Raw genomic sequence first — 27,322 nt, 5'->3', positions numbered from 1 at the left:
AAAACTTTCCTGTCTCAATCCCTGTTTGTGAACATCCCACTGAGCTCTGTCTTTGCCTAGCATTCCTTCCTACTTGCTGTATTTCTGGTTACTTCACCTTCCGTTTCAGAACTGTCACCACTTCTATTCTTTCCGCATGGTTCTGTTTTCTATCCTTTTACCTCTCCCTCTTTCTATCCAACAGATTTGTCTTCAGTTTCACTTGTTTGTAGCTTATGAAGTAAAAAATGCTCACTGTGTAGTTATTCACAGAATGGAGAGAGATGGCTAGGAAGAGATTTCAGTTCATCGAATCTTGTTGCTTATAGTGATATTACCAATGGCATTTGTGAGTGTCTGTTGAAATACGATGGGCTCTGTGTGCCAAAGTTGGGAATCTTCCAAAGCAACTGAATTGGAAAACAGTCAGCTTGCTTTCTTCCCTGCCTGGAAAAAAAGCTTCCAGCTTGGAAGGCATTCTAGGTCACTTGATTAGAGCTGTCCCTCAGCCTAGGATGAGCATGGCACCTTAAGAGATTTGGATGTGATGCTCCAGTGGATGGCCCCTTCCTGTGAGTCATTCATTCACAACTTGTGGAAGAACTTTCCATTCTTGCATCTCCTCTGAGCATAAAGTTACATAACAGAAAATTAGAATAAAAAAAAGGAAAAAAGAAACTAATAACACAATTATGTATTCAGCAAAGCCAGTCATGAGTGAGTCGTGTTATATTTATCCTGACGAATTGTACTACCCCTTCTCCTGTTCATGTGGCGATCACAGGACTCTGAAGCCAGGCTACCAGTTGGCTCTTTCGCTCTATTGGCAGATGCCCGAGGAATAGTTAGAAAGCTGGCTCTGTTTTTGAGAGCTGATCTGAGGTGAAAATATTTTTTCATAAAGCATGCAGTGTTATATTGAAGTTGGATAAAGCAATGCAGCAAAAGGGTTCTCTGTAGAATTTCATTACAAGTTCTCCATATATATTTTTTTCTCCTATCTCAGTCCCTTCCCTCCCTTTATCACTGTGTTTTTTCTAGTCTCTACCATTGATGTACCCAGATGTTTCCAAAAATTTATCAGATTCTCAGATTTAACTCTTTTTGTTTATGTTATTCACATTGTTTAAAAGAACACTATTTATGCTTAGGAAGGTTTGAAGAAAGAAGAGAGGAAAATTAATTTGTGATTGAGCCCATGTTGAAAGTTGGGAATTATTGAATATTTATCTGATCTGTATAGTATTTTCTATGACAAACACCTGTAGTAAATCTATACACCCTATCAGCACAGCTAACTGTTCTTTTCCTTGCTTCCTGCTGTCTTTTTTGGCACTTCATTTTCCTGGGGCCAGTGATTCCAAATCCACCTCTCCGTCTTTTTTCTGACTCACTCGAATAGATTTCTTTTGACCAATGCATGAGACACTTCTCATACTCCTGCATATCATCTGCTGTTCCTTCTTGGCAAGGGAACACACATCCAGATTCTAAAGAAACCACTAAAGTCTTGGCCAAAGACCAGTAAAATGTATTAAAAGGTGGTATACTAGATAAAAATGTCACAGGAATCATCCAGGACTGTTTTTAATATATAAAACGTATATTTATTTTTTAATATAATATGTTTTCAGGCATATATATTATTATGTATAGATATAAAAATATATTTAGAAAGGGTAGTTAGGTATTTCTAAGGGTAATTTTGTGTTGTGATTTTTATGTTCAGCTTTGTACATAGGTCATTTCACATAGTTATATCTAGCTGGGCTTTTTATGCATATACTTTATATATTGGTCATCACACTGGCATCTCAACACCCCACAGATCATTAACTTCAACAGAAAAATAGATCTCACATTTTCTTTTGAATTCTACTGTTTTTTTTCCCATCCTTTTCCTCCCTACAGATTATAAGGAAAAACTGACACACTGTTATAAAAAAAGAAAATTTCTGGGCATAAAAAAAGGGATGTTGGGCAGAATAAGTGCAGAAGTTGCCTGTATAGAGGGGGCTGTGCTGTGGGGTCGCATCTTCAAGCTGGGGTCATACCAGGTTGGAAGTATTACCTACAGATTCTTCATTCATACAAACCATTACATCCCTTAGTTATAATCCCTGATCAGTCTGTGTCATCTCTGATGAGTCCTGATAAAGGGTCTGGGATTGCTGGTTGTCTGAGATTAGAAAAGTATATTTTTCCACTATGAAATGTCCTCCAGAGCCAGGGAATTCAAGCAAAACTAGTCCTAATCCAAAGAACTAGGTGTTCAGACAGTTTTCCACCCAAACAAGGGAAATTTCAGCAGCAATTACAGGGCCTGCTATCTTGCAGGGATGACTCTGATGCCTGCCAATATATTTTGCTCTTAGCATATATTATATATGAGAGAGATTGTAAACATGCAAAAACTGGGAGTCTGCCTGATTTTTGTTGAATCTGATATTCAGACATGAGACTTTGCCATCCTGATTCATAAATGGAATAAAAAAAGAGACTAGACTTTTTATAGCTACTGTAATTTTAGCTCCAACCCTTCTTTTGGAAAAATCCTTTTTAGAGAAAATAATTGACTGATTATGGTTTTAAAAAATTATTTGGAAATGAGATCCTGATCCTGTTGTTGTGATCTGCCCATTTACAGTGACAGATCAGAACTTTACCCAACATAGTAAATGAGGATGTTAGATGCGTCAGTTCTTGAATAACTTTTCTGTTTAGAGGTGATATTTTTGTAGCATAACTACTAAAGATCCTTTGCATATCTGGCTTCCCTTACATTGTGTTTGCCATTGAGCTGTAGAATAGAAAATTCCAATATTCATTATACTGTTGGCTGAAAGCTTAGGCATATTCCCTAAAATCATGGCCACTTGAAAGTCCAGTGCAACAGAAAGGGCTGTAACTGGTTCTTTGGAAAATGGCATATACAGCTCTGACACGAAGGTGTGAAACGTTTCCCAATTTCCCTAACTTTGTGCTTCCTGTTCCCATGGAAACAAGTGGTGGATTGACAAAAATATGGTAACAGAGTTGTTTGCAAGTAACAGTGTATTATAAAATAGGAAGATCTACAAATACAGTGAATGAGTAAAGATTTTGGGTTTCGTTTTCTTATCCAAATTCTACCTTTATGCTAAATACGGACATTTTTGGAGTCTACTCGATTACTTACCCATAAGTTCACACCCTAATGTTCATACATCACTCTATTCTTTGAAATTCTCTAGTATCAGATATCAACAGAGACTGTGTGTGTTCCTGTTCTTAGATTGCAGTCCTGTGTAAGATACCAAACTGCCTTAGAATGAATTAAAGTGCCGAAGTGCTTTAACACGGTGCTGTAGTCCACTGGTCTGATTTACTGAGCATATTTGGCTGAGTAATCCACTAGGTGGAACAAAAGGCAGACCTGTCCCAAAAGGTAAGTTTCAGATTAAAAATCAGTGATGCAGACGGATACATTGAGAAACTCAATAAAACAAGGGAAAAAAAGAGTGGCTGACCTCACAAGGCAATAGTCTCAACACCGTAGCTCAACTGTTCTCGAGTTTTCATAATGATCAGAGAGAAGATAAAGTATTTTATGGATATTTGTGAGACACTGTTCTTACTTCAAAAGAGAAGGATTAAGTGAGTCGCATGGCTCCACACAGAAAATAAAGGTGAAAAATGTGATAACTTGTAGTCTTTCAGGCTCCCTGTTTTGTGTCCTGTTCACTGTAAGAGATCTCCAATTTCTCTAAGCATTTTCGTACCTAATAGAAAAGAAAAAGGAAAGGGAAAAAAATCACAGAAACATACCCTTTAAGTTACTTGATCAACATTTTTAAAACACAAGGAAACAAAATTCTTTTCCTTTGTAGGATTTTGACCTGAACAATGAGTTGAAAATGAATGTGTTAAATTTGCTGGAAGAAGTTTTGAGAGATCCAGACCTTCTACCACAAGAAAGGAAAGCTACTGCAAATATTTTGAGGTAAATGGGTTTTTAGTTATTTGCTGGATTCGTAAACTATATCCTGTTAAAAAGATATGGCAGTATACAGTATAGAAGTCACAAAATTTGTTCTTTATCTAGACTATTTAATTTTGCTGGATTATTATGTGCTTTATTAACTATAAAACAGACCAGCTGTAGAATTCTTCGTCCAATAGCAAAATATGAACAGCTTTCGAATGAATTTGTAGTGATTGTGGTTAAAAATAAAGCAACATCACACAACAGGAGCCAAATAATAATTTAGGTATCAGCAGAATTAGCAACGCACAGTATTTGCAGTGTGCTAAAATTCTAGAATTTGGCAATTCTAGAAAACCATCAAATGTCAAATGGTATTTTAAATTTTGTTTATAAATATAGCTCTTCAGAACATTTGCGAGCCATTGGTTTGTTCTTTGTGCAATAGAGGAAAAAATGCCTCCCATTAAAAGTACAAAACCTTTTATTGGAGTATTCATGTCTCAGAAGTGAGCGATCTACCCTGCTAAGCCTAGTATGTCATGACACAGTAAGAAGACCATACTTGCTGTTCCTTTTGTGTTGACAGCTATGTCATTATTCTAGGATAAAATAAAAGGCTTTAAAGTTTCTGCATAGCAGCAGTATTGCTTACTTAGGGTTAAAACACCTCATTCTGCTCCTTAGGGATGATATTACGCAGTGGATTGTCTGATCATGCCAAGAGAGAGACAAATCTTTATATGCATATATTGGTGAGAATAATTCCTGATAGCGAGTGTGAGTCTTTTACAGCCAAGTGTTTGATTTTCACTTACATTATTTTACATTAATAAGTAGCAATAAAGAATTAGGACTAGCCAGTAGGTAAAACAAGATACAATTTAAAAGCACAGATTAATATATGACACGCTGTGCTGGTATTTTTGTAAATATTCTCCTGGAAAGACAAGGGTGCAATCAGATAGTGTGTCTTGAATTTTCTAAGAACACTTGACAGGTTTTCCCATAAGATATTTATGTGAAAAGATGTCAGAAAAATGAGAGAAAATTGTACAGCTAAGTGGGGAAAAGTGAAATAAAGGATAAGAAACAAGTTCACATAGATAAGTTCTTAAAAGGAGTCCTTCATGTTGATGGAATTCTACTCAACTTTTTCGTAAGTCTCTTTTTAACTATATTATGGCCATGTGCTAGTACTGAAAGTAAATATATATACATATACATATATATATATATATTTCTTGTACATCCTTGGAAGAAACAGCAAGCGAGAAGCGCATAACATGGGAGAGAAAGCTAGTGCATATATCGTCGCATAATGGCTTTTAATAATATGCCTAATAGCAAAGGTTATGTCAAGTAGCTCCTAGTGAGGAAAATTGCCTCAAGACTTGCAACTTGTTTTTTTTTTTTTTTTTTTTTTTTTTTTTAAAGTGGGCGGGGGGGGGGGGCGGGGGCGAAAGATACATATCTATTCCTGGCAGAGGAATGGGATAGATCCGTATCTTTTTAGACATAAAAGTTTATCAATTTAATGTAGAAACTATTAGCTATAACATCCAAATGTGGTACATCAATAATTACGTGGAATTGGGTAGTAATTTTGTGACTTATGTCCTTACGTGAGCATTTTTACTGTTACTGCATGAAATGGTATCTTTGTTTTTTCCATTCGTTGACTGAATGTTGTATATATGCTCCTTTTCTTCAAATTACAGTATGAAATCAAAGCTTAGCTAACGGTGGTTATTAACAAGACTGCTTTACTAGCCTTATATATGTTGACTATTTTCACAATATCTATGGAAACTGGGCAACTGGGTGGTGAGAAACCTCATGCAATTCAACAAGGCCAAGTGCAGGATCCTGCACCTGGGGAGGAATAACCCCAGACACCAGTACAGGTTGGGGACCGACCTTCTGGAGAGCAGCTCTGCAGAGAGGGACCTGGGTGTCATGGTGGATGACAAGTTGACCATGAGGCAGCAGTGTGCCCTCGTGGCCAAGAAGGCCAATGGGATCCTGGGGTGCATTAAAAAGAGCGTCTCCAAGGGTTTGAACAAGGTTTGGAGCTAGTAGTGGCTGAAAGTACTGCTGTATATATTCTGTATTATATTATTTATCTATTTAGGCTGCTTATTATTATTTATTTAGACTGTTCATAAGTTTTCAGACAGAAAGTGTTGCATAAGTATTACTTTCATAATTTAAATTGTTGTTAAGCTGTAGTTAATAGAACAATCAGGATGTGTAAGTTAAAGATGTTATCACATACAACTGCCTCAAGGTCTTAGGCTGAGCAAACTCTAATTTGAAGCTCTCTCCAGCTACACAGCGGGTGGCTGTTTGCTAGATATGTCAAATTTGTTAAGCTTCAGCTGGTTAGGAAAAATTAATTCTCCAGGGATCTGAACTGTGAGAAGAATAATATTGGATCAATTTCAGTTGTGGTCAAAAACCATTCAGTCAGGGTGAAATACAAAGATAGGTTGTGTATCTTACCCCTTTACTGAAAGGAGGAGCTCTGTTAAATCACCTCAGGAAAATGGGTGGTCTACCAATTAAGAGGAGTTTCTAATTTTTCAAAAAGCCCTGTCATAATGCTATATTTGCAACAAGGCTGTATGGTTAACTCAGAAAAGAAAATAGTAAAATTTCAGAGGTAATCTATAATTGAATGAACTTCCGTGTGTCTGACTGTGTTGCAATAATTGTAGAATAGGAGTGACCATTCCTTTTACTCTTCCACAAACCTTCATTTTTATTATGTATTATTAAAATTGTGGTATACACAAGCTTAAAAGAGACATATCTCTTTGCCAATCCTAAGCAATGACCTGTTGTCCCATGTAAGGTTGTGAACACACACACTGGCTGATGCTGGAGGTGTAATATTGGGCACAATCTCATCTGATGGAGCAGCAAGACACGACTACTTCTGGCCCTCAGCTTGCTAGTGGATTCAGAGGTGGAACTCTTTTTCTGCCAGTCAGTCCTTACTATAGGTTTTAAGTTTCCCTACATTTCTGTTCTCGTAGGTGCTCTAAATTCTACAAAGGAGAGGAACTCAGAGCGAGCATAGGTATTCAGTATTTCTTCTTGCACGCGGCATCGTTGCACAGTCATAAAAATTTCTGGAACTTTCTGGAAAGTTCTGAGTTTCGAGCCTTTGTACAGGCATATTGCATTGACTATCTCCTTGAAGCTTGTTGAAAACTAATGTCTCTTTAGAAACAGCCTTTGTGTGTCTGCATGTATATGTGCATACAAATTTCTTGGGAAATCAGCCCCTTTCAAATCATCTTTGTTGGCAGAGATTAGAGGAGGAAAGGCAGGTTTTTATTCTAAAAATATTATGGTCAGCTTTGGGAAAGACTCAGTATAGAAACTGAATGGCAAAGGCAGTGCTTATGAGAGATGCTGAACTGCTTCCTGGCTCCTTTGTGATCACACAGAGCAGCTGCACATGATGAGATTTTTTGTTCAATGGATTGACAAGGCAGGAAAGCTTGTTTTTATTCAGCATTTTTTTTCTGAAAGCCAGACAAGCCTCCTCAAGTAAGTTCTTTATGAGATTTTTTCAGCCCTATTTAATAAAATCTGAAATCCAGATAAAATTTCTAACACTGAGGCAGAAACAGGCTCCAAACACTGAACCATGAAGTTTTATAGTTCAAACTGTAGTGAATAACTTTGGCTCATGAATAGTCCCACCTGGGGAAAAAAATAAAGGGTTCAGGAAAGGTTTACTATTCCTTCTTCTTCGGAATATATGTAAATGAAATCCAAGGATTTGCAGAGGCATTTGATGTATGACCAATTTTCTGTCTCGTATGAGCTGTACTGTAGACAGTACATTTCAGACTATAGAACTGATACCAACTTTTTGAGTATTTTATATATAGTAAGAGAATAAAGAGAGCTAGTTTGGTTCCTTTTTTTTTTTCCTGCTAGAAATTACTTTTAATATTTGGAATGTTCAAGCATGAGGAATAGTTTAAATGAAAGAAACAGCTCTAAGGATAGCTGATAACTCTTAAGAATTTGAAAGTTTTTTCAAATATAGTCACTTCATGTGTAAGGCTGATCCCAGAGCTGGTACTCCATTCAGTCCTCACTGTGAGGTGAACTGTTTCCTTACCGTTTCCTTTCTCCCATCCCTCTTTTCACTTGGATCTGAGCTTCTTTCCTAGCTTGCAGGAGGCTGTTAAGGGAGTCTAGTGAGAACTGCTCAAGCAGAAGTGAGAAGCTGACTGCATCTTCCTTGTCTTCTATTGAAACAGTACCCTAAGGCCAACAACAGTGCAGACTGAAGAGGAAGCTACTACTGATGCTGTCAGAAAGTAGTTTTATCTAGTTCAGAGAAGTGTACTGCTCTCTGAACATATAAACTCAGATATATGGATAAAAAGAGAAACTCTTTCATAAGACTGTTATGTTAGAGGAAAAGCACAGGATTCCTGTTTCAGTGAGAAATGCTAAATGAATTAAGGAAATATAAGACACATGCCATTATGATAGTATCAGGGAGCAAGAAGAAGTATTAGGAAACAGAGAGCATCAGGAAGCAATGGAAGCAGAGGTCAAGTACTTAGAGCCTTTTAAGTATCTTGTCTTTCCTATTTTATTCTGTATTAAGCGGGTACAGTCTTTTCTGTATCTAAGATAAAAGCCCCAGCCTATGTACATATAGGGAACTCAAAAACAAGTTTACAAGATTACTGGAGGTACTTGGGGGAGAAGGGCAAACTCTCTCTTTTTTATTGCCAGGAAAACACATGCTCTTATCGTGTGATGAGCATTATCTTTCTGCAGGCAGGCAGTCATGAGACCCAGCACAAAGTAAGCTGCTAAGGAAAGGCAGATTGCCAGTCTATTTACAGTTACTGAGGCAGAACACTTCTCTGCAGAAGACACTGAGGATTCTCCTGAAGAAAAAAAACATGGAAGACTTTGCCCAGCATGCCTATTGGATATAAAATATTTCCACTCCCGTGAAGAAAAGGCCCTTTTGTGTGGATTTGACAGGCTGAAAATGAAGGCAAGGAGGAGGCTTAGATTCTTTGTGTATCTGTGTTTGGTTTTAACCTAGACCATCTCCAATTTGGCAAACCAAAAGGAAACAACAGCCCACAACAGAAGAACCTAGTGAAATAAGTATTAACACTTCCTTCCCACCCACATAGCACAAACTCCATCCCTTACATTCACAGCTTAAGTGCCCGGGCAATATAATCCCCCCTTTTTTTTTTTTTTTTTTTTACCCTTTCCTCAGCTGGTACATGAAAAGTCTGTTTCTGCGGAGCACAAAAATAAATAATTGAAATGACCACAATAAAATATTCAGTGCAGCTGCTCTGCTTTCTGGCAGGATCAATACAGCTGTGTCCTCTGAGAACAATCACCTGAACTTTTCCTTGAAAATTCCACCGAGGGGTGTTCCCCAACTTCTGCAGAAAACCTACTTCAATGCATACCCATTTTTTGCAGTTTAATAGTTTAAATTAATGTATAAACTAAGTCTGTCTTGATGCAAATCAGTCCAGTGACTCCTTGCCCCATCACAGGTGTTCTCTTTATACCCAGTCTTTTATGCCTCTGTTATGTCTCCCTAAATCTTCTCTTTTCTTAGTTACATAAATCCAAACTATTCAAGCTTTTCTTCTAGTCTGTATTTTTCAAATCCTTTATGCTGCTTGTTTACTTGGAATCAGACCAGTTTGTATTTGTCATATGGTGGTGTTCCAACCAGACATAGCACTCCAGCTGAAATCCTAGGAATGTCAATGGAGCAGAGGTATAGATTACCTCTATGTTTACATAAACTATACTTGCATTGCAACCTGAGACCTCACTAGTCTTTTTTTTCCTACAGCATTACATTATAACGTGAATTCCCAGAAATATTTTAGGACAGGACTCTCCCAGGACTTAGGGCTCACTAAGCTAAATGCTCAACATTCAGAGCTTTCAGAGCAGGTTAAATGGCAAGCGGAAAATGAGGAAGTAAGGTCTTGGAATTATGTGCCAAGTTTCTGCATCTGACTGCATAGGATTTAGTGGAATATTGATTACTTCTGGTGGGTTTTCTTTTTGATATAGCACTCTGAAATAACCTTAATAATCACAGGCTTACTACAGAAGAATTGAAAGTATGTAGTAACACTTGTATTACTGAAAGCAAAGCATATGCTGGCTACAAGTGAAATCTGCTAGCAGTTGGTTTTCCGTTTCCACGCTCAGTGCTGTTTGTGTGGGACAGAGAACAAGATAATATAGTGCCCATAAAAAAAAGAAGACTGCTTCCAGAGAAGTGTTCTATTATCCATGCTTATTATGCTCTCTTGTCTTATGAAATGTCCTTTTTTTTTCCCCCCTCCAAATATTTCCCAGGGGATATCTTATAATACAGAGCTTAAAACTTAGAGAAAAGCTTTCGGGACTTTTTTTTTTTTTTTTCCTGGTAGATTTTCTAGGATTTTTTTGCATTAAGAGAGCAAATATTTTTAATTATCATGATCTTTCTGCTTTTGTAGTGTCAGATTAGTTCTTAAAAAGAGAATTTACATTTGTCCGACACATTGCTCATCACTGGAGTCAAAGATGGATAGATGCAGAAACATGTAATCAGAAGACAGTAATTACCAAATTAACGCAATGCTGTCATTGTACTGTCATTGACCATTCTTCAGTATATGCTGTTCTTAGAGCCTTGTTTTAAGCCTCCAAGAGCAGTATTTTAGCTTACATGACTGACATTATCATTTTATACTTATTATTTAAAAATCCAAATCAGTTTTTAGCAAAAAAGTTCTCTTTTCTCCTTACTTCTTCAACTTAAATTAAATCTTAGAATTTAATTTAGATGAGCATGATTGCCAAACTGTGAGATGATTTTCTTATAACCGTTGATATTATTCATACAGGATGTTCTGTCACTTCTTTTCCCAGGGCCCTATCTCAGGATGATCAAGATGATACCCACTTAAAAATAGAGGATATCATTCAGATGGTAAGTTCATCTTTAAATTTATATGTAAATATTTCTATAGATTTGTGGTATGTTTATGTCGCTAAGGTGTACCACAGCTGCAGCTTTGTGACTGTGAAAATACAGGAATATTGTTGTTTTATAATAGCAATGCACATTCAGTTTAGAGAAAATAAGAATTTGGAGCCCATGTCAAAGAATGAAAGAAGAATGAGTCAAAATTTTAGAATTTGATTTTAAATCATAATGAAAAAAGTCGGCAAGACATGAATCTTTATGTCAGAGAGTGTCTGCCATCCCTGCACAGTAAAGCAGCCATCAGAGCAATAGTTGCTCTTCATTGACAAGGCCCATCACCTCAAGTGAGTTAGAGTAATCCAAAGAAGGGTGGACAATGAACTACATAAAGGGTGTTTATGTAGTAGATAATGTAGAATACAAAAACTTTATATACATATGTATTCATAACTTATTATAAATTACGTGCATGTTTTTCTGCAAATTTCCAGACTTTCTCCTTAGTTCTTATTCCTTTGCAACAAACAAGTTAATTACAATTCTGTGTTGAAAGTGCATATGAAGTTCTTAATACCTTGTACTTTGAAATGTTCTTTGATATTAAGAGATATCATTAAGTCTTCCTATTTTTTGCAGTCAGAATGTCCAAAACCAGAATGCTTTGAGACTTTGTCAGCCATGGAGCTTGCAGAGCAAATAACTCTTTTAGATCACATAGTTTTCAGAAGCATACCCTATGAGTAAGTGTTCTCCTACGATTGATTGAAGTGAGTACTTTAGTTGAGTTACTGACTGGAAGTTTTAGCCACTATGCTAATTTATGTTATTGACGTTCAGGCAAAATGGTTTGCATACAAAGCACAGTAATGTCCTTCGGCTACTTTTTTAATTGCTTGTGATCCTTCATAATCTGGTCATGTTTTGAAAGACTGAGTTCATTCAGAAAGTTGCCAAAAAAAAAAAAAAATCATGATCTAAGGCTCTGGGCTAGTGATGGGTGAACATAGTAGGGAAGTGGTCTCTGAAGAGGGAGTGTCAAATCAACTTCATTTGTACAGAAGTTTGCCATTAATATAACTGTGTAAGCTGACAGAAACAATTTAAAATAAGGTCACAACACTGAAAAATAAGACAGGGAAACTGGGGAAAGAGATGCAGCAAAGTTCTGTACAACATTTACTGCTTTGGACAGCATTAGTAATGGTAGAGTGAAAATTTGGAGTTAGTGTATAACTCTATTATTAGTTTCTAAAAGAAGAAAGTTTACTTGAAAACTACTTAGGCCACAGTTACAGAGTCTCTTTGTCCTGTGCTTATTAGTGACATTTTTGTTTGTTTGCCCTCAATATTTAGAGAGTTTCTTGGTCAAGGCTGGATGAAACTAGATAAAAATGAGAGAACACCATATATTATGAAAACTAGTCAACACTTTAATGATGTAAGTACTCACAGAAATCTAGATTGCCTTTTAGACATTCTTGACACTTGCTATGACCTCTGGAATGTAAATGGCTTTTTGTACAATGTGATACAATTTATTACCTAGTAGTACCTGAATGTTACAACATTTTTGTGACTGACCTTTTAAATCAAAGTGTATAAAGATTCTCATTTTATGAATTGCCGCTTATCAATTCAATGGCAATTTAATAGACTAGAACTTTCAAGCTGCATTAAAATGACTTGCTGCTTACAGAAGAAATTGAGTTCTTCAGAGACTAAATGTATAAAGTGTATTTTGTTTAATGAATGCCCTTTGTTTGCTCTTTACTCATTTTACTTAGATTTTGCTGAGAGACTCTATAGTCAGTGTTAGTGCTGTTGACTTGGAGACATTCCCCAGTGAATCTGAATACCCTTTTTATATCGTAATTCTGTCTCACTGCCCTGCAACACTGTTCTCAACATACTCTTTCTGGTTTTATTAAAAGCCATAAATTCTGCTGTGTGTTATTAGTGTTATTTTCTGCTTTGTTCATTAAATAATGATGTTTTGAAAGTGTTTATGTTTAAACATCATACACTACTTCTTCTTTATTTGGCCAGATGAGTAACCTTGTTGCCTCCCAAATTATGAATTATGCCGATGTCAGCTCCCGGGCTAACTCAATTGAGAAGTGGGTGGCAGTAGCAGATATCTGTAGGTGTATGCACAATTATAATGGTGTGTTAGAAATCACATCAGCCTTGAACAGAAGTGCAATCTACAGACTGAAGAAAACATGGGCAAAAGTATCCAAACAGGTAAGAAAAATGTGATGATTACTGATGTAGATTTCATTGATAAGCGTGTTGTCCAGGGATAAAGGTGTTGAGATACATATTCTTCCCATAAATAGTTCTACTTTGAAAATACTCTATTTGTTGACAGCATCAAATGCTGCTGGCATTTCACATCAAGGTATTTTGTATTAAATTTATCTATTTTTTCCTTATCATTAATTAAATATTAGCAAGAACAAACTGAATTGAGTGAAAGGAGGAGTATCTAAGACTAAGGCCTGAGCTTAAAATATTAAAATGTCTGAGGAAAAAAAAAAGTTACTAATTAGATACATTTAGAGCATTTAAGTAGTGGTGGGTTTTGTTAACTGTAGTCACCACAGGAGCTTGAAGCCTTATTCTCCTTTCTGTGCAGCAAGTCAGTATGGAGATAAGCCCTTCCTCCCACGGTGCTGAGTTCTTTGTCGACCAGTAAGAAACCTTAGATAGCCAGACCTCCTTCTCACTTAGGTTCTGAGTTTAAATGCAGTGCATATCTCCTCTTATTCCTTGCCTTGCACCTGAGGCTGTCAGCAGCATGGTTGAGGCTGCCGGGAGGATTTCCAACAACAACAACAACAAAAAATCCTGTTTGCATAGTTGAAGACTATCCAATCGTTTATGTTCTGTGTTTGAAACGGTTATGAAGGAACTGTTTAAAAGATACAAATTTCAGCTATCATTTAAAAATATATGAATATTTTAGTAAGGTTAGGATAATAGAGCAATGGGGCCAGTAGGACAGAACCAGTCACTTGTAATGTAGGCAGTGACTACATTACTGTAGTAGTCACTGTGGCCGATTGGAAGATGTCAGTGTATCGCTTTTAGAGCAGCAGGAACGTGGGCTTCTATCACTTCATTTCCTCTCTGGCTCTTCCTGCAGCTTCAGTGTTTGCAAGATGCTTAGAGAAATGAAATCAGCTCAGAATACATTCTGAGGCACTGCATTCTCTAGTCAGCTTATCCTCAGGTGTTTTATAGCTGGTGCTAAGCGAATTACATCTTTTAAAGTATGTAATCCCAACCATTCAGGTGCAATAGCAATGACATTTGTAATATGCTCTCTTACTAGACAAAAGCTCTCATGGACAAGCTTCAGAAGACTGTATCCTCTGAAGGAAGATTTAAAAATCTTAGAGAAACACTGAAAAAGTATGCTTCCGTACATAATACAATTGTGTTGTGTTATGAACTAGTACATGTTTAAGATGAGTTGGCTTTGAGTAACCTTTAGTAACTAATATAATCTTAGATAATATTACTCAATAATTTTTATGGTCTAGTCTTATTCTATTTGTGGTTGCTGTTTTGCTGAATAACCTGTGATTTAGTACCTCTGACAAATAAGTGTAATTCTGGAGAATTACTGAAACAAATTAAACTATTATTCCGTGTGAAATATTTCCAGTTGGGGGTTTTACTTACACAGATAAACTTAGTAAATGTAGGGCCAGGTTTATAGCTAACAGTTTATATTCAAAAACATCTTGAGAGTTCAGTTTAATGATTCTGTAGAATTATTGTTCCAAATAAAAAATATAGAATTTAAGAATATCCATGCATTAGATCAAAACTTTCTAAAAAAAAAAAAAAAAAGGATAAAACTACTTCAATAATAAAGAGGATATGAGAGCTATAGAAATACTAGTTTGTAAATTTAGTCATAGTCACATATGCCAATTTCTTGTCCTACAGTTGTAACCCACCTGCAGTTCCTTACCTTGGAATGTACTTGACAGATCTAGCATTTATTGAAGAAGGAACACCAAACTTCACTGAAGAAGGCCTTGTCAATTTTTCCAAAATGAGAATGGTAGTTTTCATTTTTTTTTACATGTTTTCCGCACAGGTGCTTAATTACATGACTTAGTGACTGATTTAATTACAATTGTTTTGAATTTATCTTCTAAGACTTGCAAATACATTTGCATCATACAAGATACACAGTTATTTGAAAGCAATTACTTGAACCCATTCTTCTATCACCACCTACTGGTAAGATGGGGAATTTTAAAGTGCGAATTTTGCATTCAGTTTTTTGAAAAGTCACGGAGACTAAAAGCAACTGCCCTAGGCTCGTGAAGGAGCAACAAGAGTTTTATTGAGAATGAAAATTCAAGGAATGATTCACGAGACAGTACTGACAGTCTTTTTCAGTTGTGTTAGGTACTATGTAAAAAAGCATTTTAAAGATGATTTTCTTCAAATATAATGCTGTACAACTCTTAATAGAGAGAAGCATGGAAGCTGCTTATCTTGGTCTAAAGTTCTTTCTCAAGACTACACATTGAAACAGTCACTCAAGGAAAAGAGAAAAGTGGCTTTGAGGAGAAAGACAGGAGAGCGCCTGCTTGAGATTGCCTCAGTTGAGGCCACTTTAGGAAAGTGAAACCATTTGAAGCAGTTAGGAGATAATCGGTTCCTGTCCCTTCCTTCATCCCAGGAAACATTGCATAATTTGGTGCAAAATTCTTGGCTTACGTGGTCTAATTGAACTCAAAATGCATTGGTACTTACTTAAGTGCATTCATTCTTTTGATAGATCTCGCATATTATCAGGGAAATACGCCAGTTCCAGCAGACCTCCTACCGCATAGAGTATCAGCAGAAGGTAAGGCTCTTCTTGCAATCTGTTTCGTATTACTGAAATGAAAGCTGCTGCAGCAAAATTAGGTGCAAGATGCACCTAGGTGCAGCCATTATTAGAAGTGAAAAATAATGCATTCTGCACAGAGACAGAGAGGGCAGACTGAAATGTGGTCATACACTTTTGTATTATAAGAGCCTGATGGTAGAAATTGTTTTCTCAGTGCAGTATGTAGAAGCATTTTTTTCCCTTCTCTGGAAGCTCTCTTGGAATTTGAACCAATGTGACTGTGGTCTATAAGGGATTGAGTCCCAAGGGAAATGTGCACTCCCTGCTGAGGCTGGAGCATAGTTCCACAGGAGACGCCAAATACTGGGATTAGGGGAGAGGAGATGGCTCAAGCCTCAGCTGATGCTGTGTGCATCCTGCAAGTCTTTTCCCCTTATCCTTTATGGGAGTTGTGGGAATTTGTACCTTGAAAGAAAAAAAATCTTTTCATTCTGGGGTCTAGAAGAGCAACATGGGCCTAGGTAACTTAGCTAAGGTTTTGCCCTTGCCTGAGGGACTTTATTTGGTTCCTAGGACACTACTGGAATTCATTTTTACATCATTCAAATGAGCTTTTTCTGTTTTTCTGAGAAAACACAACTTGAGAGGATCTCAAACATCCTCTGCAATGGGCTGAGAGGGGAGACAGGAAAGCTAAGCAATTTACTTGAAAATAGTATACTGTCCATTCAGCTGTGTTTTATGCGCTGCAGGTCACTCACTATTTACTTGACAAGACACTCATCATAGATGAAGATACTCTGTATGAACTCTCCCTAAAGATTGAACCCCGACTCCCTGCCTGAAGAACCAGCTTTGCCTCAGAGTCTACAGAAGGCTTTAGAATAATGAACAAAGTTATGCATGCCAAGACCTAAAGACATCAAGGGAAAAATTGAGAAGAATGCAAGCTCTCTTTTCCAGTGAGAGACACAGAGCCTCACAGCATTACCCTCTCAGGCAAGGAAAAACAGCTCTGGGAGGTGGAAGATAAAGATGCTTCACGTCTGGGTTAAATGATTACTGCTTTGCAGTGATAATGATTTGCAATAGGGAGTAAGCATCTAATTGAAAACAGGAGGCTTTCATGTGCACAGGTACTCACTGTAGTCATCTTAATGGGACCAATTAAGGGGACAGATGTAAAAGGTAGTACCATATTCAGTTCTGTTAAGATGAATGGGCAAAATGAGGTAGCACTGATGAGACTTGAGTTGATTGCTAATTGTGCATTCACTGAGGCAGTAGTGGTAGTGGTGTCCTCATATCATGTTATAATTCTGAAAAAAAATAGGATCTTGAGTCATCTGTTAGCCTGGAGAGGCAACAGGGTAACTTCAGATCTATAATCAAAGCATTTGTTATATAGTTTATGCTTCCCTTTATAAAATGTTACCTTCTTCAAATGTCTTTTCTGAGATAACAGATTTCACAGATAAATGAACTAATCTTTGTAAATATTTTTCATTAATATGCAATGAGAATATTTACAGCATGGAAAGTAAGTGAACCATAGTTGAATAGTTGTAAATAGTTACCAACCTTGCAAGCTTCAGATGGGAAATAACGACATAAGGAGCTGTTTCTCATACTCAAGGAATCTGAATGTAAAGTGAATGGGATGGTTACTCATGTTGCACACAGCCCTGGAAAAGGCACTTTAATTTCCTGCACCTGCAGCTTCCCTGAAAAGTCAGGCTACAAAGCACTTTCTGGACACACTGTTGAGAGGAAATTAATTCTGGTCTGGCAGTGGGTAGTGATCAGCAATGAACACTAGGAGTCAGGATGACTGTTTCATTTTACATGAAATTAATGGTTTAGAAAATGTCTGGGTTTTGCTCAGTCATTCAGCACTGCCTCAGCTGTCGTACACCAGGACAAACTTTGAATGTGTGCAAACACAAACTTTAAATTTTTATTTGAACTAGTAATTAGCATTTGCATTGGAACATATGCTTAAGAAAATGTTCTGCTTGTAACTGTTATAAAGCCTATGCTTTTGTGAGAAACCAGGTATATAGATTTCATTTCTAGAGCTAGTTAGTACTTCGTAGAATTTCCTGATCAAGGGTTGTAGCTGCATGGAAAATGAGCTCAAATGCATGCTATAAAGTACATCGTAAAATAAAATGCAGGTATTAGCACTGTTGAATAACTTGGCTGGAAAAGTGACCTTACTTTTCCAATGATAATCAGCCAGCTGAAGAAATAGGGCTATATCACTGTTTACCTCCCTTAAATCTCTCAGGGAGATAGGGGTTTAACACAGATTGTGACCTGGGCCTCTTTGATCTGACATTTCTTACCACAGTCATGATGCTTCTTAGTGCTAACAAGGAAAAATGAATCTGCCTGGCTTGTGGTTTTTGTCTTTCTTCGCACTTTAATTACATTGCTAGCCCAGCCAAGAGTTGCACAGTAAATTCCATTTGTTCTGTCCAAGTGTAAATGCTAGCATTCTTAAATGCACCTTAGCAATTGTAAATTTCATTAAGGTTCCTCATCACAAGGACTATCTGTTTGTAAATAAATGCATGGGTAAATTTCACAGATACTGGAAAATTCCTCAATTAAAAAAGCAGACAGCAACCAAAAAGGAAATTCCAGAAACATTTTAAATAGTACTAATTAATACTGCAGAAGTGGATATGGCAAATATTATTTATGAGAGCTTTTAATTTTCAGAAACTTGCTTGTTCTTTTCATTGTTAAATGCCAGGAAGCTGATCGCATCCTGGTGCATGATTAAAGAGAAAGCATGGTGTATTTGTATCACAGAACCAACTTACTGTGTAATTTCTGTACAAAAACTGTCAGATGCATAAAATGCATTAAGATCATGAAGAAATGGAGAAAAAAAAAGGTCCAAAAAGTGAGTTCTTATCTTGGTTTTATTGTTTTGCTGTTAACAACAACAACAACAAAATGTAGAACAGCTGTAAATGTCTTAACTGGCATCTCTGTTGTATGCTATTAACTGCTGCTTTATCTTCCTGTATCCCATTTTACCAAACTTCCTTGCATTTCTTAGGGTTACAGGATACAGTTCTTCATCTTACTAATTACATAGGTAGTTTGTTGGTTTGTACTTTGTGTGCGCATACTGGTTCTTCAGAGTTTCAAAACATTCAGTGCATTAGTTAACCCTTGTAAGGGTTGTAGGGGTAATGCTGAGCTCTTGCTACTGTGTTACTGATGGAGAGATGGAAAGGCTAAAGATGATGATTGTTTTTTTTCAAATGTGCTGTATATTTCTATTTAAAACAGTAGACAGTGTGGTGGTTCAGCCCTTCAGGGAAAGCATACCTGTTTTTATGCCAAAAGTTACATTGACTCTGTGCAGAATTTGTGTTAGAATTGCCAGTGTAACTAGATACCTCGTGATCGGAACGATGACAACAACAAAATGCTGTGGCCACACTCACCTGCATGGTTTGCTGCGTGGTGACTGTCGTGTTAATCTGTTTGGGACATCACTGGACATGCTAATAACGGGATCAGAGTTGCCTTCACACCGTCTCACCCTTATTAGACTCCTCAGCCCTGATGAATCTCAACGGTGTTGGCTGTGGCTGTCCATCGATGAGTGGTCCAAGCCCATGACTAGTCACAAAAGGGAAGGAAAATAAAACTCTTGAAGTTACAGTTGCAGTAAGTCTTGTGCCCCTTTCTGTCAGCCAGTCCTGTAACATGGAAACACGCAGGTCAATAGTGAGTTATTCTGCGGATCAGTGAAAAGTAAGAAAAACACCTATGATGTCCTCTCTGTTTTCCAACTTCTTAATACTGCTCGTTGAGTTTTAGGATAAAAAGGAACCTAACTCTTTAAATGAAGGTATTTATTAACTTCGATCACGTTGGTTTTGATTTCAGGACATGTTAATTTTCTTAAGTTTTTCTTTCCTAAGGGTTTTTTTAAAAAAAAAAAAAAAACATTTGATTTATATGGATATTCAGTCTTTCCTTCTTTCACTGCCATCAACCACATTAAACATAGATTTGTGATTTAAAAATCTTACTGATAGAGACATTTAAATCTAGTCAAAATTGTTGTTAATTAAAGGCCAAATTCTTCAGTCCTCTTTTTGATAATACCTCGGGCTTCACTTTCCATGAAGTTTACTTATGGAAAGCTTTCCATAAGTAAAGACTTGGGGATTTTGCTCTGAACTAGTTGCCTGTCGCAGGTTTTGCTTCCAAAGGTCAAATGTCTCTGTATGATGTTTCATGTCAACATGCTGCTCACCTATGACTGTTTTGTTGTACTTCTGTAATAGTCTTCAAAATTTTATTCTTTAGGTGAACAGATGTGCGTTTATTCGAGAGATGTACTTATATCTAACTCATTGCTCTAGTGCACTTCCAGATGTTTTTTGCATGTGTTGTAACTTATCTTTTGACCTGAGGTTATTGCTTTGTATTGCTTGTAAGGCATATCAGGCAGGGTGTTATGCCTGTATGCTAATTAAACTTTTTATTTCTGAATTTCAAGAATTCTTATTGCTTCTATTTATTTTTTATCAAACGATGGTGAGGAAATGTTGGATCTGTAGCCCACTCTTTCTGAATTATTGAGTCTTTTAGACAAGCATGGGAGCAAAGGGAAAAGCTATTAACAGAGAAGGCAAAAGAAGAGAAAGTTCTGGTTGCTGCTAATGTTAGAGAATAGTTAATTCCTAGATTTTATCCTTTACTTATTTATGCTGCTTCTGTGGGCTTGAAACTTCTGTGGGCAACATGGGAATCAGGGCTGATTTGTATTTGAAGTAAAAAATAAAGCCTTCTTGATACACAAATAGAAATGCTGAGATCCACTGCGAAGTGTACGAAATAAATTCCTAAATAAGACAGATCAAACAGAACTTGGTACACAGTTCATTCTTCTTGGTGGTCCAAAAATTATGCTAAGGAAAGCTTGTAGGAAGTTACAAAAAGGTAAACACTATTTCATAAGGTGTTTAATGACTTCCTATTTCAACAGAGTATATATTTAAACAAGAAGCAAAGATTACACCAAAAGAGGGAATTAATGTTGTACCTAACTCTTTTGTTGCCCTTTTTTTTTTTTTTTTTTTTTTTTTGTCTATATACCCCTAGCCCTTTCCTGGCTGGTATTCTATTCCAGATTAAAAATAATAATAATAATATACTTTGCTCATTTGCCTTCCTATATCATTCTTTGGTAAGAATTAAGAACCAATACTTATGGATTCATGCATATACCATTTTTTTCTTATTCTCTTCACAGTTGCTTTCTTTGGATTATCAACTTCAAAGGCAGTTCAGTAACTCTAGGACTCTCTGCCCTTAAAGGTGGTGGGATGAATGTCCTTCCAATGAAGCTAGTTCATGTTTTTAATAAAAAAACAGCCAAGTAAGTACAGAAAACATTTTAGATTAGTAAGTATGATACATCCCTGCTCTCCTGATAGGAAGACAAAGCACACCTAGGTAAAATACCTTGCACATTTATACAAAGGTTTAAGGCTACAAAAGCAGATCTCCAGCTTTTGTTAAATGCTTTAAGCATTAAGTTTACTACTTTCCTTTGTTGAAGAGGTTAAGTTTTAAGATGATATAAAGGTGCCAGCTTGTTTGATTTTTATTACCAAGAATGAATATACTTTAAGCAAATAAACAGTAATAGCACCAGGTCTGCAAAGGGGTGACATGTCAGAACCTCTCAGGTGTTTTGTCAGTCACATTTTCTGCATTTTTTTTCACTTTTTCGTATGTCACATAAATGAAACAGACTGAGAAAGGAACTTTTGAAGTTTGTATTTCTTTTCTTTGGGGAAAAAAAGCAACCTACCTTACAAGCTGTTTCATATAAAAGTACTGGCTATTGCAGGATGGTTTTCTCTTCAAGTTGTTTTCCCATACTTTTACCATATTTTTAACCATATTATATAAGGCAGTCGACCAGCTTAATCTCTTTCTTCTAATGCCGTCATCATGGACCCCTTTTTTAACAAGTATTTAGCAGAATAATTTTGTTGCAAGAAAGCAACCACAAAACAGTAGATTCACTGAAATAAGCAGACCTCCTTGCAGGAAAGCTGACAGCAGACAGCTGTTTTTAATCTTGTTTATGAGGAAAGAGAGGGAAGCTGGCTGGAACATGCTGTTTGAAGTCCTCCACTTTGTGAAGAGAAAATTGAAATCAGTCTTGATTGATTATACAAAGGTAATGACCAAGACTGGTTAAGACTGCCTGGAAAATTGTTCAATTCTGTTGGTCCTATCCATGTGTAACCCAGGAGAGGCACATTTGAAAAAGGCAGATCTCTCCTTGAAATTTCCCCTTAGTAAGGGCACTAGAAAAAATGCCAGTGTTCATTACAATTCTGTGACAGAACTCACCCTGCATATATGGGGTGGTAAGTGTAGTAGTAGAAGCTGTTTTAAGTTTGTTTTCCTAGAAGCAGCAACTCTGCTTTGTAAGCAGCTTTGAAATATGCTGTATTGGTGCACATGGTGTGCAGATGCCTAGCTAGATGGGTCAGAAACAAAGTAGTATCTTTGCTTATTTCTGAGGGTTTGTGTTCTCTCCTGCTACTGTCCAATGGAATCTCTTAATTTATCCAGACTGGGAACTGTGAGGTTTTTTGTGTGTGTGTTTTGTTTGTTTGTTTTTCATTCTACATCCTAGATTTTCGTAGAATCATAGAATTGTTAAGCTTGGAAGGAACCTCTAGAGGTCATCTAGTTCAACCCCCCTGCACCTCCGGGGTCACCTAGCGTACATGCACAGGACTCCGTCCCAGTCAGCTTGGAAGATCTCCAGAAAGGGAGATGCTACAACCTTTCTGGGCAACCTGTTCCAGTGCTCTGTCACTCTCACTGTTAAAAAAAAAATTCCTCGAGTTCCTGTAGAACTTTTGGTGTTTCAGTTTGTGGTCATTACTTCTAGTTCTGTTAGTGGCCACCCCTGAAAAGAGGCCCCATCCTCCTCACTGCCTCCCTTGAGGTACTTATAGACACTGATTAGATCCCCTCTCAGCCTTCTCTTCTCCAGGCTGAACAGGCCCAGCTCCCTCTGCCTCTCCTCATAGGGCAGATGTTCCAGGCCCCTGATCATCCTTGTGGCCCTGCGCTGGACTCTCTCCAGCAGCTCCACATCCCTCTTGTACTGTGGGGCCCAGAACTGGACACAATACTCCAGATGTGGCCTCACCAGGGCTGAGTAGAGGGGCAGGATCACCTCCCTCGACCTGCTGGAGATGCTCTTCTTAATGCAGCCCAGGATTCCATTGGCCTTCTTGGCCACGAGGGCACACTGCTGCCTCATGGGCAACTTGTCGTCCACCATGACACCCAGGTCCCCCTCCACAGAACTGCTCTCCAGAAGGTCGGTCTCCAGCCTGTACTGGTGTCTGGGGTTATTCCTCCCCAGGTGCAGGATCCTGCACTTGGCCTTGTTGAATTTCATGAGGTTTTTCACCGCCCAGTTGTCCAGTCTGTCCAGGTCCCTCTGGATGGCAGCGCAGCCCTCTGGGGTATCAGCTACTCCTCCCAGTTTGGTATCATCAGCAAACTTGCTGAGGGAGCACTCTGTGCCTTCATCCAGGTCATTGATGAATAAATTGAACAGGACTGGACCAAGGACTGACCCCTGGGGGACCCCGCTGGCTACAGGCCCCCAACTAGACTCTGCACTGCTGATCACCACCCTCTGAGCTCTGCCATCCAGCCAGTTTCTAATCCACCTCAGCGCCCACTTCCGGAGCTTGCCCAGGAGGATGCTGTGAGGGACAGTATCAAAAGCCTTGCTGAAATCCACATATATGACATCCACTCTTCTCCCCTCATCTACCCAGCCAGTCATTCCATCACAGAAGGCTATCAGGTTAGTCAAGCATGATTTCCTCTTGGTGAATCCATGTTGACTACTCATGAGCACCTTCTTATCCTCCACATGTTTGGGACAACAGCCAGGATGAGCCACTCCATGACTTTTCCAGGGATGGAGGTGAGGCTGACTGGCCTGTAGTTGCCTGGGCCCTCCTTCTTGCCATTTTTGAAGACTGGTGTGACATTGGCCTTCTTCCAGTCTTCTGGCACCTCCCTCGTTCTCCAGGACCTTTTGACGATGATGGAGAGCAGCTTAGCTATGACATCCACCAGCTCCCACAGCACTCTCGGGTGCAGCCCATCAGGGCCCATGGATTTATGGATGTCAAGTTTCCCTAAGAGCTCTCTGACCCAATCTTCCTCTATCCAAGGCAAGTCTTCCTCTCTCCAGGAACCTTTTCTGGTTTCTAGGGCCTGGGATTCCAGAGGGCTGCCCTTGGTAAACACTGAAGCAAAAAAGGTATTCGGTAACTCTGCTGTTTCAGAATCTTTTGTAACCGGGGCACCCACGCCATTCATGAGCAGGCCCACGTTTTGCCTAATCTTCCTTTTACTATTGACATGTTTGTAAAAGCTCTTTTTGTTATTTTTTAACATCCCTTGCCAGATTTAATTCCAGCTGTGCCTTAGCTTTGCTTGTCACATTCCTGCATTCCCTGACAACGTTCCTGTATTTCTCCCAGGGGGCCTGTCCTTTTTCCCACATTCTGTATACCGCCGCCTTCTGCTTGAGCATTGCCACAAGCTCCTTGCTCATCCATGCAGGTCTCCTGCCCCCTCTGCCTGCCTTCCTACACACAGGAATGCCCTGTTGCTGGGTGTGGGGGAAGCACCACTTGAACACTAACCAGCTCTCTTGGGCCCCCCTTCCTACCAGAGCCCCAGCCCATGGAATTCTTCCAAGGAGGTCTCTGAAGAGGCCAAAGGTGGCTCTCCTGAAGTCCGTGGTTGCAAGGCTACTTACAGCCCTGCCACCTCCTCGTTGGATCCTGAACTCCACCAACTCATGGTCACTGCAGGCGAGGCTACCCCCCACCTTCACATCTCCTACAAGTCCCTCTCTATTTGATAGCACAAGGTCCAGTAGCCCACCTCTCCTCGTCGGCTCCTCCACAGCCTGTGTCAAAAAGTTATCACCAACGCACGGCAGGATCTCCAGGACTGTTTGTGCCTGGCAGTGTTGTCCTTCCAGCTGATGTCAGGGTGGTTGAAGTCCCCCATGAGAAGCAGGGCCTGAGACCATGAGGCTATTTCCAGCTGACAACTGAAGGCCTCATCAACCTCCCTGTCCTGGTCAGGTGGCCTGTAGCAGACACCCACCACAGTGTCTCCCAGATTAGCCTGCCCTCTAACCTTACCCACAGGCTCTCAACTCGCTCATCACCCACTCCCAGGTTGAGCTCCATGCATTCCAGTTGCTCTCTCACATAAAGAGCAACTCCACCACCTCTCCTTCCCAACCTGTCCTTCCTAAAGAGCACACAGCCTTCCATGGCAGCGCTCCAGTCGTGTGAGCTATCCCACCTCTGTAATTCCAATAAGATCATGATGCCGGGACTACACACAGATCTCCAGTTCCTCCTGTTTATTTCCCACTCTATGTGCACTGGTGTACAGGCATTTCAGGGAAGTAATCGAGCCTGCAGGTTTCCTGGGAGGGATGAAAGAAGACCCTCTATAAGCATCTCACTTCACCACTACCATACTCCTGTAGGATGCCTTCTGGCTTTGGCTGCCGTGACTGCCCTGTCCATGTAACATTCCCCATCCCCCTTCATGCTTAGTTTAAAGCTCCCCTAACCAGACTGGCCAAACTTTTGGCAGATGCACGTTCCCCTCTTGCTGCGGTGGCTCTCATCATTCCCCACACACTGGTGGTCATCAGAGTCCCATGGTCACAGAAACTGGAACCCTGTTGCCAAGACCAGCGGCGCATCCAGTTGTTAACCTGTAATACCCGCCTTTTCCTCCTCATACCCATTTCCCTCATTGGCAGGATATTTTTAATCAGTTGCAGCATTAATCATTGCTGTTTTATGAGGAAATTAGTAAAATCTTTTCCTGGTGTTATTTTCCATTTGGGAACCAATGATGTTTCTTCAAAAACAACCCCGGATGGTACCCTTCACTGTATTATTCAATGTTGGTTTTCAAGAATCTCAAGAATTAAAGACCCATTGAGCTTGAGCACCACTGATTTCCACAAATCTGTGGGCTTCTAAGGATGGGCTGGATATTAGCCGTCTGCAACCCTAAGATACCAGAGCTCTGATTCCAGCAACAGGAGTGCTAGGGCTTGGGCTGACTGGCTTGTGAGCTCTTTGAACAACGACTGGTTCCCTATTTTCCTAATTTGATGCATGTGATAAGTAATAACAGTAACTAGTGTTATCATTTCTTTAATTACTAGTAAGTTATTTTCCATATATGGAACTTCATCTTTATAAATTTTTAATTGACACAAACATGTCAATTAGAAAGGCCTCTCCTAAAACAAAGTGACCTTAGCTGCAGTCTGCATAGGTTACTTCCCTGTTCAAGAGCATCCACAACAAATCCTAATGAGGCCAAAATTATTGCTGAGTTGTAGCTGAACTCCCTGTGCAGGGACAGATGGCACTAATATGAATAGCAATTGAATTAACACTCAGCTACTACTACCTTCCCAGCAAAAAGCACTGAAAACAAGGGAGCATTTAATTGGGATGCTTGACATAAGTATTAGGTTAGATTGAGATGAAAATAGGGCATCTTAACATTCCAACTGTTTCTGTAGCTGAGTTCCTTAGCAAAAAAATCAAAGAACAGTTGTTAGGCCAAGTTATTTTTCATGTGATAATGCTATGTTCTTCAGCAATCATAAGGGAACATGCTAACACCATTTGCAAGGTGTTTGTGATGTTAGTTAGCAGACTGAGTTTTATGTGCCTCTTCTGTTCTTGCAGGCTCTGATCTGGCAAATAACTTAACCATCCACTTAATTGTAAGTCAGCAAGGCATTTAAGATCATGGTCTCATCAAAGTAATTTAAATGAAGGTCTTTCTGCATTCAGGGACTTTATGAAAAAAAATATGTTTTTTAGTCAAAAATTTAAAAAGAGTTGCTGAACTGCAGCCTGACTGTGGGGACTAAAAAAGCTGACAGCCAGCATAGATGTTAGTACCCAAAGCTCTGCGTCTAATGCAGAATGGGGTCCTCCTATCTGAAGAAAAAGATAAAATCATAAAGTAGCTCTTACTGAGGATGAAAACAAAATCTGGCTTCTGTTTGCTTTGCTGATTCCTAATGGGGCAGATTTGTTTCATACCGCTGCTGTGCTCGTATTTTTGTACTCCTTTTACCTCACAGAGGTCCTTGGTTGGCTTTTTTGGATCAAAACCAAAAATGTAGCATTGGGTTGATAAAAAACAGGTGCAGTAAAGAGGGGGTGCTGCAAATACAGGGTAGTCCAGCTCGATTGCTTCGAGGTGGCTGTTTTGGTTTTAATTATGGTGGGTATGCATGACTCCTTCATTAATCTAAACAAGTCATGATACTTTGGGGCAGATGTATTTATGTTTTGCAGTTACACAAATGTGCGATTGGGGGTTAAGAGATTGCCAGAAATAA

The 27,322-nt window shown here is 38.7% G+C and overlaps 1 protein-coding gene across 3 annotated transcripts in view; it reads left to right on the top strand.

Moving 5' to 3' along the window:
* Positions 1–17,509, top strand: part of RASGRF2 (Ras protein specific guanine nucleotide releasing factor 2) — a 60,531-nt gene extending 43,022 nt beyond the window's left edge. For all 3 annotated transcript variants that reach the window (XM_088522111.1, XM_088522110.1, XM_088522109.1), the window contains exons 14-22: positions 3,849–3,961; positions 10,898–10,958; positions 11,592–11,695; positions 12,309–12,393; positions 13,002–13,199; positions 14,293–14,372; positions 14,916–15,033; positions 15,763–15,831; positions 16,569–17,509. In XM_088522111.1, the coding sequence (XP_088378237.1) occupies positions 3,849–3,961; positions 10,898–10,958; positions 11,592–11,695; positions 12,309–12,393; positions 13,002–13,199; positions 14,293–14,372; positions 14,916–15,033; positions 15,763–15,831; positions 16,569–16,661 (921 nt within the window). In that variant the 3' untranslated portion in view covers positions 16,662–17,509. The remainder of the gene's footprint in view (positions 1–3,848; positions 3,962–10,897; positions 10,959–11,591; positions 11,696–12,308; positions 12,394–13,001; positions 13,200–14,292; positions 14,373–14,915; positions 15,034–15,762; positions 15,832–16,568) is intronic.
* The last annotated feature ends 9,813 nt before the right edge of the window (positions 17,510–27,322 follow it).

Source organism: Tinamus guttatus, unplaced genomic scaffold (genome assembly GCF_059628265.1).
Source record: "Tinamus guttatus ecotype Peru unplaced genomic scaffold, ASM5962826v1 Tinamus_guttatus_pri_ptg000149l, whole genome shotgun sequence".
NCBI lineage: Eukaryota > Metazoa > Chordata > Aves > Tinamiformes > Tinamidae > Tinamus > Tinamus guttatus.
Note: the sequence above shows the minus strand (reverse complement) of the source record. Positions and strands in the feature narration are given on the sequence as shown.